A 13791-nucleotide genomic window follows, 5' to 3' on the forward strand; every position below is an offset into this window, starting at 1 on the left:
TGGTGACAATTACATGAATTCGCTTTTCGAGCTTATTGCTCCAGATAGATATATGTTTAAAGTTTCATGTCTTAGGGATGGAATGGGTTGTAGGCTAGAGGATGGACGGAATGAGGTTTTTAAACAAAACAACTTGAAAGGTGGCTCGTTTGTTGTGTTTGAAATCATATCAGATAAGACATTTCATATTAATGTCTTTCATGAAGATGGCATAGAATTTATCATTCCTGGTCCAAATCAGCTGTTTCTCAACTATTAATTAAGCAATCAAGGTAGTTCCTCCCAAAACCCAATTCCTAATACGCAATACACGCTTATCCAACCATCTTCTGGAAAAGTGCCTATTTTCAGCCAAAGATTCTCTGCCATAAAAACTATGCCAATATTTAATTAAAAGGGAGGCAAAACTCAAAAAGCTCCAAAATATTGGCTCCAAATATTCAAAAACTCCAAATTACATTTAACACTCCAAAAATCAAGTTACACTCCAAATTATTAAAAATTTTCCACTCCACAAATCAGCCAAATTATTAAAAAAACAATCGTAGATGAAGCTTATAGATGAAAGAATCGAAGAAGAACACTACTCCGATAAGGAAGCCAACTACGACGACGACGCTCAATCAGACGACACTGAAGGCTACTCCAGCGAGGAAGCAAACGACGATGACGGTCAACCAGAAGATGATATAGGGACGATGGTTATCGAACCCCTCAACAGTTTGGAGACTATCGAACCCCTCAACAGTTTTGCTACTACGAAAAAACCTACAAGGGGTTGACGAGGTTACCTAAGCTGCGTACCCAATATGCAAACTCTGGTGGTGTCAAATTGGCAGTGGAGTTTGGTAATCTGGGTAGGTTCACTGGCCAAAACAGATCAAAGTTTGCAAGTTTTTTAGGGGATGTTGTAAGGGAAATAGTTGGCTTGAGACATTTAAGTTGGAGGGAGGTCACAAAGGAGCTTAGAGATAAACTGTGGGAACAGATAACGATTATTCTTTATTTCTATTTGTGCATGTTTTATTTTGAGATGTAATTTACCTATACTGTATTATATTATGCAGAAATATTTTGAGATTGAGGCGTGTCACAGACCTTCTGTGATGAATCGGCTCGGACACCTTCTTCGGGATTTCAGAAGAAAAATGTATGCCAAATACATTATGCCGAACATCTGTAAACCTCTGAAGCTGAAGGCGATACCCAAGGGACACAGGACGATGATCAGGCAAGAAGACTGGGACCGCTTCGTTGAGTACACACAATCAGAGAAGTTTCAGATATAAATCCTCTACTCTACAAACATAGATTGATCGACTATATATGGTTTATGTTTTTTTTTAAATATAATGAAATGATTATAATGTGTGGTTGAAGAAAAAATCGGCTTCATCAAAGGGAGCTCGAGCAAAGAATGTTTTTGATCATTACATGGGACGAGGGGGTTATACCTACCTTCGAGAGAAAATGGTAATCACCGTCAGCTGCTTTCTCTCTAGTTCAATGATTTGTTGGTAACGCATGACCGTCAGCTGCTTTCTGTTGAATATTTTACAAGGTCAAAAAGAAGGAAATTGGACCGGATGAGATCCCCGGCCGTGCATTAATGTGGATGAAAGGAAGGGAGGACAAAGATGGTGCATACAAGAATGCTGTTGTCGAAGGCGTGGCAACCAAATTAGTATGTTTTAGTATTAAACTTTTTAAATCATGTTAAAGTCAATTCATTGCCTTATATTGGTGTCAAAAAAACTTGAGTCTGTATAACTTGCCTCAACACTTTATGTGGATACATAAGCGTGTTACAAGTGTATTAGAATATTTGTTTTCTTGCAGGTTGAGACGGATGAGCAGATCGCCTCCGGAGCCCTGGCACTTCAACCGTGCACAGATGGCGTCACCTTAGTGCTTGGCAAAGAGAAAGGTGGGTTTTTAAAAGGGATTGGGTACGGATTGACAACAGGTAAATATTGGGGTGTGAGTCGGGTAAAAGGCTCGTTTAAGCAACAGATTGCCCAACTTGAGCATGAGGCGGTGCAGAGAGATGTAGTGGTGAACAGGTTGACGTCTCTACTTGAATCCACGACTGCTATGCTAGCAAGCCGTGAGAAGGAACAGTTAGCATTTTAGGCCAGGTTCAAACATCTCGAAGGATTGTTGCCGGAAATGTCGGCAATTCAAGTAAGTGACGTATGCTACATATTAATTAATGCATTCAACATACATAATTGGCACTGTTTTGTCACAATTCGTAGGTAAATCATGTTCCCAACCAGGTTGGTTCTAACCAAAGTACTAGTGATGTGGCGCAAAATAAAATGCCAGGACCAGTAAGTATCTGACAGTTTCTTTGTTTTTTACAACTTTTCATGTGATTTTTCATTTTCCATAACCTAATAAATTGATTTGCAGACCAGTTCTGTGGGAAACATCATAACCTCAGGTGAGGCTGTGCAACAAGAATCCGCTTCTCAGGTAACCATTTGACAGTTTGATTGATTTGTTTTAATAATTAACTTTCCATGTGAGTGTGCTGATTTTGCATAAGTTAATTGTACCCCAAGTCTGTGGATAAAATAGTTGTCGAAACGGAACCCGCTCCCCATATCGCGACATCAGTAAGTACTTTCCATGTGAGTGTGCTGACAATTTCAGTACTTTTTATAATTCGTTTCTAATGTGAGTGTGCTAAATTTATATTACCGAATTGCAGGCCAAGTCTGTGGAAAAAAGTGTTGACCAAACGCTACCCGCTGCCCATATCGCGACATCAGTAAGTATTTGACAATTTCAGTACTTTTTATAATTCGTTTCCAGTGTGAGTGCTCATTTTCTATTTACCGAATTGCAGGCCAAGTCTGTAGAAAAAAGTGTCGATCCCCATAGCGCGACATCAGTAAGTATTTGGCAGTTTCAGTTTTTATATTGTATAACATAATAAGTCCAAACAATTCCAATTTCTATTATATTACCAATGAAGCCTGTAGAGAACAACGTTGACCAAGCATCAACACAACTACACCACACTCCGGATAGTAACGGCTCGAAAAAACCATCAGTAAGTATTTGGCTATTTCAGTTTTTCTTTAATTGTTGATTGATTCATTGAATGGTTTTTAGGTAAAACGGAGAAGCGGTAAAAGAAAAGTTGATGTATCTACGGATGAAGCTTCCCCACCTGCTGAAATAAAGGTATGTGTTGCGCGAAACATTGTTAATTTCCCACCAACATGGGTATGTACTTATATATTGACTTCAACTAAGCCATCTTAATTTCACATGCTGGTTTATAGGAGTATGAGTGTCGTTTGTGTGTGCATGACAAGCGTAACAAGGTGGCAAATGGTAAAGTTCTTTGGTCACCGGTTCCACAACAGTTGCATGGAAAAGCAATCCCGGAGGGTTGCTATAAAGTTACTATTGTTGGAGCCATAAAGGAACAAGCAATTATTCCATGTGACGCAGGTGAAATTACGACTGTTGGTGACGCAATTGGTGCTTTCGTTGCTTGGCCAGAACACCTAATCTTATGTGACGAGGAGGTTTGTTCCCTTTTAACTTAACCGAACAAATATCTATGTTCTTTTTGATTTAGTTTAAAAAATGAACCCTTGTGTTCGTTTATGTTCGTTTGTTTATAATCTAAACTAACGCAATTGAACAAAGATAAACGAACATAAACGAACTTCCCGCCGAAAGGTTCACGAACAGTTAAACGAACGTTCGGTATGTATGTATGCATACTATTTTGTTCTATTCGATTACAAAATACGACATTAATTATACATATTTGTTTTTCATATTCTGTTGTTCTAGCTACCACCACTCCCGTCCTCAAAAGAACCAGACAGAGCTGGCAAGAAGGCAAAGACAAAGTACACAACGATAGACCGGGTCACCAAACAGAAGACAAGGAGCAGTGCCAAGAAAATCGACGCCTTAGCTAGTATATAGGTAGTCGTTATTTCTGTATTTTGTAAGATATTTTGCATATACATTTGCAGTGAATATTATTGTTAATATAATAATTTTGTTTTGTTGCTTATAGCTGTTTTATATTACTGTACAAAAAATAAAAATAATTATATATTGCCTAATTACACACAATTTGGCCACATAGAACACATTAAATAGGTATGGCCAAAAGTAAGACAATAGCTACACCTGAAATTACAAAAATTAGATTCTATAAATGACCATTAGCCACAACATAAACATTTTTGTGTGACGAAAAGTTTGACAATAGCCACACTTTATATTACAGAAGCATTATGTGTGACAATCGGTAAAGACAATGGCCACACCACAAACTACAAAAGAGTGTTTGAGTGGCAACTTCACAGTTTTAGCCACATTGACAACAACCTCCAGTGTCTATATGATATTATTAGCCACACAGTACCTAACTATGTGTGACAAAAAGTTTGAAAATAGCCACACTTTATATTACAAAAGCATTATGTGTGACAATCGGTAAAGACAATTGCCACACCACAAACTACAAAAGAGTGTTTGAGTGGCAACTTCACAGTTTTAGCCACATTGACAACAACCTCCAGTGGCTAAAAATGATATTAGTAGCCACACAGTACCTCACTATGTGTGACGAAAAGTTTGACAATAGCCACACTTTAAATTACTAAAAGCATTATGTGTGACAAACGGTAAGACAATGGCCACACCACCAACTACAAAAGAGTTTTTGACTAGCAAGTTCACATTTTTAGCCACATTGAGAACACCCTCCAGTGTCTATATGATATTTTTAGCCACACAATACCTCACTATGTGTGACGAATGGTTTGACAATAGCCACACTTTAAATTAGGAAAAACATTATGTGTGACAAAAGGTAAGAAAATAGCCACACCACAAACAACAAAAGAGTTTTTGACTAGCAAGTTCACATTTTTAGCCACATTTACAATAATCCCTAGTGTCTATAAGATATGATTAGCCACTTAGAATTTCAATATGTGTGACGAAAAGTTTTACAATAGCCACACTTTATATTAGGAAAAACATTTTGTTTGACAAACGGTAAGACAATGGCCACACAATAATCTACAAAGGAGATTTTGAGTGGCAAGTAAACATATTTAGCCACTTTGAATGTAATAACTAGTGTCTATATCATATAATTAGCCACGTTATTATTAAATTTAAGTGGTCATTTCTTTGCTATATTCACACGGTATAGATCACAATGTAAGCTTAACACAAACCTATTGGCCACATTAATATAAAATTCATGTGGCTGAAACATAAATTAATGTGGCTATAAAGATGAAATGGTCACTCATTGGACATTGATATGTGGCCATTTTCTACCATTTAGTCACACTTAGTGGAGAGGCTTCTTGATGGCCAGCAACTAATGTCTGTACCATTTAGCCACACTTATTACCACATAAGGCCACTAAAAACTGTGTGTGGCCATATCATACCCACGGTGTCGCGACCTTTGGCCACATATGACCTGAACCAAATGTGTGTGGCTAAAGGCCTACGGCCACACTTTTTTCGTGTGGCTGAAGGTCAATATTCACGTAGTGTTATTTATACACATGTGTAAATATGTGTAAACATCTAAATTTTTGAACGTGTATACATAAAATATATTAGTTTTATAAACATATATTAGTTTTGAGTGTGCGTATAGTTTCAATTTTAGTTTCTTACATGATAGTTTCAATTTTAGTCCTCCAACTTCAATCAAATTTTGTTAATATACAGAATAGTTACGCATTTACCTCTTATTTAAAACAAAATACCCCCACGACTTTTAAACAGCCATAACATTTTCACACGTGGATCAGGTCGGGCGGTTCGACTCATTGGTCAGAACGAATTAGAGTCAAAACAGGTCAATACAAAAGCTGGTTAATTTGGTTTGGGGGTTCAGGTTGAAAGGGGTCAGACCAAAATGGTAACGGGTCAGAACGGGTTTCGAGTTAAAACGGTGTCCGGTCCAGATGGGTTTGGGGTCAAAAACGGGTTGGTTTGAAATCGGTTTATTTGAAATTGTTGACATTGTTTAAAAATTCTTTTCTTATCGGTCCAAAATAGTTAGCTTGCCTTCGGATCCTCACCCGACCCGGTAGTTGTTGTATAATAACTTAAGGGATAGAAACCCTAACTCAAAAGAAATAATAATAATAATAATAATAATAATAATGGGAAAGCGAGGTGAACCAGAGTCATCGATCGGCGGTGGTGATGAACGCCACCGCACTTCCACTTCCACTTGTGTGGCCGCCCTTGTTCGGGATATCCGTGTGTTTTCAGATACCTCCAAGGCACGTATTCATTCTTAACCCTAATTGAATTAATAATTAATTAACAAAACAAATGTGTTTGATCATTTACAGCTTCCTAAAAGACTGGACTGGTTTGTACGTGCATCGGAACATCATCAACTCGCCTGGTATGCATCCATAAACTTACTTTCATTTTTGATTTTATACTTGTGGGTGGGTGTTTATGTTAATTATTATTAATATATATATATATATATATATATATATGTAAACAAAAACTGAATTGAAGGTACAAGGAAATGTCAAACACATTGAAGGACAACCCAAAATATCCACTAGAGACTCCTGAAGACGCTACCAAGTTCATATATTATTCCCTAAACAAAGTCTACCCATATGGTATTGAGGTTTCTTACCTTATGGTATCTTCTCTAATCCATACACTATACCTCATCACTTACTTCAACACTTATTATTATATTCATCTTTTTTTTATAGTAAATATCCAAATAAATGTAACTTTAGGAATCCCTGTATTTTATGACTAAGTTGTTTGCTCATATAAATCAATTTCTTTGTTTAAAGGACATCACGGAGTTTTACGGGCTTCCTCATGTTGGCCATGTAGACCTCACACCGCTTGATGATGACAGGACGGGTCATAAGCTTTTATTGATTTTGTAAACACTTCCTGTAAGAAGATATTTTCTCACTTTTTTTTCAAACCCACCGATCTCTTATTAGTTTTGCAAATCAGGTGACTGGGGACCGAGTAACAGATGGGGATAGTTTTACCGTCTCTGTTGAGGTTAAGCAACGCCTTTATTTACCCCCAGAGTTACTGTTATTGATACTTGAGCATCGCAAAGCATCGGCCAAAGAGGACAAGAGCCGGGAACTTGAACTGCTGAATCAAATTAATGCTACGGAAGACTATAAGTATTTACCCTGCCTGTCTATCTGTTGTTTTTGTGAAAACTGTTTCCAAATCATACTTGTATTTGTTTTCACAGGATGGTGGAAATCGATAGGATGGATCTTCTGACCAAAAACTACCAGATCAGGTTAAGGTATGTCAAATACAATTTGTTTATCATATTTGTGTGGTCTTGATGCTAAAGTAGGAAGTTGAGAAAGAATAAGAAAATTCAATGGATCTAATTTCATCAAATACAACTAAATATCAACGCCACCGCATTTTCCCTCCAAATAACCATATTCTCTAAATCAACAAACTACTGACCAATTAAATTAATTAAACATCAACAGAAAAAGAGCTAAACCTTAACAGTTTACGGAGTCAATTATAGCTTCAGGTTCAAGTGCTAAGTTAAAAACAAATATTTTAACCGAAACAGTTTAAAATGTAAACAAAGATTGATACGAGCCGACCCGTGAAGACTTATTTAGTTAATTTGCAAGTCCTAGTCTATCCACTACTTCCTTTAATTTAGCATTTATTATCTTTTTGTTAGTCCATGATTTGAGGTCATGTTAGTGCAGTTAGTTTTCTTATTATTGTATTTAAGTAGCTTTGGTGTTTTAATGAAGATTAAGCAGAAAATTAGTATTGAATTGTGCTTCTTTCATCTATTATTCTTGACGGATCCCTAACTTAGGAGACTGCCGAACTCGAATCCGGCTATATCAAAAATGTACTGTAAACAAAACAAGCATTTAAAGATTTTTTAAAGCTACTAAATATCAACTAAATATCAACGCCACCGCATTTTCCCTCCAAATAACCATATTCTCTAAATCAACAAACTACTGACCAATTAAATTAATTAAACATCAACAGAAAAAGAGCTAAACCTTAACAGTTTACGGAGTCAATTAAAGCTTCAGGTTCAAGTGCTAAGTTAAAAACAAATATTTTAACCGAAACAGTTTAAAATGTAAACAAAGATTGATACGAGCCGACCCGTGAAGACTTATTTAGTTAATTTGCAAGTCCTAGTCTAACCACTACTTCCTTTAATTTAGCATTTATTATCTTTTTGTTAGTCTATTATTAGTCCATGATTTGAGGTCATGTTAGTGCAGTTAGTTTTCTTATTATTGTATTTAAGTAGCTTTGGTGTTTTAATGAAGATTAAGCAGAAAATTTGTATTGAATTGTGCTTCTTTCATCTATTATTCTTGACGGATCCCTAACTTAGGAGACTGCCGAACTCGAATCCGGCTATATCAAAGACGTTGTACTGTAAACAAAACAAGCATTTAAAGATTTTTTAAAAAGCAATAGTCTATGAGATGTTCTAAATGCGATTACAGATGTTCTATCTCTGAGATGTTGTATATGTTCCATTTTTGTAGCTTTGGAATTTGTGAAAGACTAAAGTTTTGTTAGTTAACCAAGTGATGGTCTTTTGGTATCCCTCCAGACCACTTGTATCTATATGGTTCGGTCCTTACATTCTTTGTAAAAATGCTTTTTGGCTGTTATAAAATTACCAAAAACATCTTTCGTATTTGATTTGTTTGATTAATCTTAATAAAACTGTTTTGATTAACTAACAGGAAATATCTGTGTTTAAATGGAAACAGGGGTATACATGGGATTGAGGCTAGGGATGAGCTCCTAAACATGGCCATTGGCAAGTGTTTGACGATTGAGGTCTACTATTTTGATGACGGGTGTTGTGTTGGAGACGTTTACTGCGATGGCATTTGTCTACAGGTTAGTCCGCCTGTTGTTTGTGTACTAACATAACAAACATATGTATCACACTAATTTGTAAAACTCATCAGGATAAATTGTTGGAGAATGGATTTGAATGGCATTATGACGCGGAACTAACAAAGGTGATTCATTACCTCTTTTAAGTTATGTGTGAGATTGTGCTAAAAAAATTATATTTGTTCTAAAAACACGTTATTGCTATGATATCAGTGGAAAGATTCCCTAGGTATGGAGTCGAAGGAAGATGTCTTGGGCATGGAGTCGGAGTCGGAGTCGGAGTCGGAGGAAGATGTCTTGGAGCAGGAGTTGGAGTTGGAGTTGGAGTTGGAGTTGGAGTTGGTTTAAAGTTGTATCCAGGCAGGCAAATGGAGGGAGGGTAGAGAATCGGTGAATTCTCAAGTCTTTTAAGTTATGATGATAAGATCAAGTGAACCAAGGAACGTGAACTTGATGTTTGTATTTTCTATATATTATATTAATGTTAAAAATTTTTTTTTAGTGTAACTTGTATATTATGCATGGTCGTCTTTTATCTTTTTATGTTTGTTGCTTTCTTATTTGACTTGGGGATTGGGGTTTTAGGTTCGGTTCTCAGAACCAAACTGAATGAACCCATTGTGTAGAACGTGTTTTAATCGTTGATTTTTGGTTTGTACGCAACCACGGTTCAGGCAACCAAAGCATCAATACTATTGGTCTGGAATTAGTATTCAAATTAAACTTTTTTGGTTCTAATATAATGTTTGCATACTAGTTGGCATATACCTGAATAGTCTCCCAGATGTATCTGCATGCTTTCCTAGATATTTTAGGCTTTCTATTAGAGTTCTTATTTTTCATTTTTCGGCATTCCTGCTAGTGATAGTAATACAGAGTGTTAAATGCTAAGAATAGATAATAAATAACACAAATCATCAAATTAAATGCCAAACAAATTCATGTGCACGCATTGTAGCATTCATTAGATGAAACAGAAGATGAGAGTGTAGTTGGCCCAAGCTTGAAATTGGGTTGTTGTGGTTGGGCTATGGAGGCGGTGTATTTGCTGTTAATTGTACGGAAGAAAGTCGCCCTTCCCCTAATTTTAGATGAAAAGAAAGTGGGTGGTGAAGAGGTAGGTCCCAGCAGAGCCCAGTTGGACCCGCAAGACTCACCTTAAACAGGGACGTCTGCGCAGAGACCAACTGGATCCGCAGGACCAACCATGCTCAGAGACGTGACGTCCTTACGCGCAGTACGCAAGCTGGTCCCGCAGGAAATGCCTCCCAATGGTGAAGGACTCCGCCTGTCCCCGCAGCCTCGGATACAAGCCATTAGGGAAGGCCACCCGCGCAGCATGGCTACACGCACAAGGCACTTAGCTCTCATAATCGTTCAGTGTCACCTGAAGGAATGAGCCAAGCCGGGAGCAATCCCGCACAGAGGCGGGAGGGGGAATACTCCCGCCCAAATAAGCCAGTCCGTATACTGAAGGATCTTTTACTGTACCTGACGAGGTATGGGCAAAAGATCTGATCAGAGATGCGACAGCTCACTGACAGCAGCATGGCAGACAGCACGCCACAGCACTGTGACCAATAGCCGCCGCCTACCCACCAACTCCTGCCATACCACGTGCCTAGCCTGTAGTTGGCAGAAGAGGAAGAGTGCACGACACGCCTGCTCTGTGTCAGCCGCTACCTATCCACCACTCACAGGCAGGGCACGTGCATAGGTTACAGTTGGTAGCGTGTTGGGCCGGCTAAACCCCTTGGAAACCTACCTTCGGCTATAAATACCACAAATGGTATGATCATCTCATCTTATCATATCTTATTACATTATCATCATAATATACCTGATATCTGCTCTAGCAATCTCTTAATATACTTTTATATTTAAAGAGCAATCTAGTCTGATTCTCACGCCGGAGGGTGGTCACAAGGAGGAACCCCCCCCCCTTCTCAGTGACGAGCTCACGGTGTCTGTTTTGCAGGTTATCAGAAGAACCATCTTCCAAGGGTCTAACCCCTCGTGGGAAACATCTCTCCAACCCCCAGGTTACCAGTAACCTGCCCGGGGTCCGGTTAGTGTTTCTTCATTGGCGCCATCCGTGCATAAAGCTAGAACTACAATTCTCCAGTTTTTTCAAAACTTTATACAAAAGATGGTTAGAGAAATTCCGGTAACCACAACCCCAGCTATTGGGGGGAATACCGGCAACACAGTTTTTACAAACACTACTCCGGCTACCGAAGCCGGAGCAAGTGAAGTAAATTTTACAAACACTACCCCACTTACTAAAGCAGGGGCAAGTGCAGTAAATGACCGCCTACTGGGATCCACCGATACCCAGTTTGAAAAACGAAGACTCCCCCGCCAGACTCTCGACGAAGTCAAGGCATGGGCGGAGGCACGACAAAAGGAATTCCAGGCTGAGTTAAATGAACGCTTGCGTTCCGTGCAACAGGCCGACGAATTCGAATACTGGGAGGATGACTCGGAGGAATCCGACTCCGACGCGAACCCTCGTCATAAAGCAAAAGGGAAGCGTAAAGAAACGGAAACCCAACCGAAAAGGCATTTTGGACAAGCCTTCAAACCAAAAAGCATAGATGGAAGTCCACGAGACTTCTCTAAAACGTTCAGACCAAACGTTACAAATGCAGGAACGTCCAAATTTGCAAGGGACATTGCTGAAGCAATTGCCCCGAAAAGTGCTAAACAAATGCCTAACATAGGCACATATGACGGCCTATCTGATCCAGACGATCATTTGAACAGGTTCATAGCGGGGGCAACCGTTAGCAATTGGACGGAACCCACGTGGTGTTACATGTTCCAAATGACGCTGGTGGGGGCTGCTAGGGCTTGGTTTGATCGTTTACCGGTTAACCACATTTACGACTGGGCAGACTTCCAGCAGAAGTTTAGCCAACACTTCAGCCAGCAGCGAAAGTATACCGAGGAGCAATGGACAATCCTCAAATGCACACGGGAAGAAGATGAATCTCTGCCAAACTTCATCACTCGCTTCAACTCAAAGAAGTTAAGTTTGGGCAATATCAGCGAGGATCTTGTTCGCGCAGCCTTCATCCAGGGCGCGCAAGACCCAGAGCTTATCCGCACCCTAACGGGTAAAGATGGAATGCCATCCACATGGGATGGCATCATGACAGCAGCCAAACGCTATGCGGAAACGGAGAAGCAACTGGGTAGAGACCTTCCGCAGAACACAAACCTTTACACCCAGAGGACGAGAGAGGACAACGTCCTCACCGCCCGATTGAACAAAAAACGGAAGCAAGGCATTTGGCAGTCAAGGGTAAACTTTGACACCTCATCCGGCTTACAGCACCGATTGGGTGAAAGGGATAATGTAAAGCCGCACCGGAACTCCAGATGGACGCCACTTACCAAAAGCGTCACTGACATATTTGCTACTGAGGAGCTCCCATGGCCAAAGCCTCCAGTAATCCGGCATCGTCACGATGCTGATCGGAGCAAGTACTGTGACTATCACAGAACAAAAGGCCACAACACTGAAGAATGCATAGACGTAAAAGACATGGTCGAAACATTCGTCAGAGATGGGACGCTCGCGCACCTCGTGGCGAAATAAAAGCTAGGCAGGCGAGTGCGTATAGAACCCCAGCTGGGGAAAACACGAACCAATTCCAGCTTCAAAATCGAGACTACATGCTGCGTAAAGAACGAGATCCCGAACCAGGTGCGTATCGGCTCGATGGCACTCCCATCCCAACATGGAAGGGAGTTCAATTACACAGTTTGCATGTAATCAATTCCAATTTGTAAAGAGAAGGCCAAGAGCCACTTCTAATGGAAATGATTCTCTTTAAGAATATCGAAGCTGATGATTTTACATTTATACTTTTCTGGACACTAATATGCCGGTTTTCACCGCATAATTACGTGAAGTCATTGCATGGGAAGGCGGTCCTACCCGCACGAACCCAATAACGTGACAAACCTTCACGCAGGTCAGTTGAAGGGGAAAAAGTTCAGCACCCAAAAATGAAAGTGCCGGTCTATCCGCATGAACCATTAAGGAAACTGAATAATAACCTGTCAACAACCGCGCGTCGAACGGTTAAAACTATCCAACACTGGTGACGACATTCACATTACGTGAAGTCGTTGCGTGGGAAGGCGGTCTTACCCGCACGAACCCAATAACGTGGCAAACCTTCACGCAGGTCAGTTGAAAGAGTTCATCCCATTAAATGAAAGTGCCGGTCTATCCGCATGAATCATGAAAGGAAAATGAACACTAACCTATCGACAACCGCGCGTCGAACGGTTCAAAACAAAATTCTTAAAAAGATGAGAAAAACCTACACGCAGGTCAGATAAGGGTAAAGTTCTGCCATCCTACTAAGTGCAAGTGACGGTTCTACCCGCACAATCACGAAAGAGGAAGCAAAACTTCACCTATTATCAACCACGTTCAAAGGTTAACTTATCCTCAAAAGATGAGAAAAACCTACACGCAGGTCAGATAAGGGTAAAGTTCTGCCATCCTACTAAGTGCAAGTGACGGTTCTACCCGCACAATCACGAAAGAGGAAGCAAAACTTCACACCTATTATCAACCACGTTCAAAGGTTAACTTATCCTCAAAAGATGAGAAACCTACACGCAGGTCAGATAAGGGTAAAGTTTTGCCATCCTACTAAGTGCAAGTGACGGTTCTACCCGCACAATCACGAAAGAGGAAGCAAAACTTCACACCTATTATCAACCACGTTCAAAGGTTAACTTATCCTAAAAAAGTAAGAAAAAACAGCACGCAGGTTAGATAAAAGTTAAAGTTTAGCCATCCTACCAAGTGCAAGTGACGGT

The 13791-nt window shown here is 39.7% G+C and overlaps 1 protein-coding gene across 2 annotated transcripts; it reads left to right on the forward strand.

The window, feature by feature from the left end:
• The first annotated feature begins 6372 nt into the window (after positions 1-6372).
• LOC143623830 (putative 38.1 kDa protein) lies at positions 6373-9967 on the forward strand. 2 transcript variants are annotated; one of them, XM_077094648.1, is made up of 8 exons: positions 6373-6430; positions 6553-6685; positions 6849-7202; positions 7277-7333; positions 8814-8946; positions 9018-9071; positions 9160-9195; positions 9253-9967. In XM_077094648.1, the coding sequence occupies exons 4-8, from the start codon at positions 7278-7280 to the stop codon at positions 9292-9294; spliced, it is 321 nt and encodes a 106-aa protein (XP_076950763.1). In that variant the 5' UTR covers positions 6373-6430; positions 6553-6685; positions 6849-7202; position 7277; the 3' UTR covers positions 9295-9967. The 2 variants fall into 2 exon arrangements, with proteins under 2 accessions (XP_076950763.1, XP_076950761.1); XM_077094646.1 differs by having other exon boundaries at positions 6849-6956; positions 7021-7202; positions 9160-9967.
• The last annotated feature ends 3824 nt before the right edge of the window (positions 9968-13791 follow it).

The sequence above is a fragment of the Bidens hawaiensis genome, unplaced genomic scaffold (assembly GCF_021521415.1).
Source record: "Bidens hawaiensis isolate Kalapana, Puna unplaced genomic scaffold, B.hawaiensis_p1.1 tig00003544_1, whole genome shotgun sequence".
NCBI classification, from domain to species: domain Eukaryota; kingdom Viridiplantae; phylum Streptophyta; class Magnoliopsida; order Asterales; family Asteraceae; genus Bidens; species Bidens hawaiensis.

Coding starts and splice junctions, on each gene's coding strand:
- LOC143623830 (XM_077094646.1), top strand. CDS start 7,278: ATGGTGGAAATCGATAGGATGGATCTTCTGACCAAAAACTACCAGATC. Junction 8,947..9,017: donor GCGATGGCATTTGTCTACAG/GTTAGTCCGCCT, acceptor AAAACTCATCAG/GATAAATTGTTGGAGAATGG. Junction 9,072..9,159: donor ATGACGCGGAACTAACAAAG/GTGATTCATTAC, acceptor CTATGATATCAG/TGGAAAGATTCCCTAGGTAT.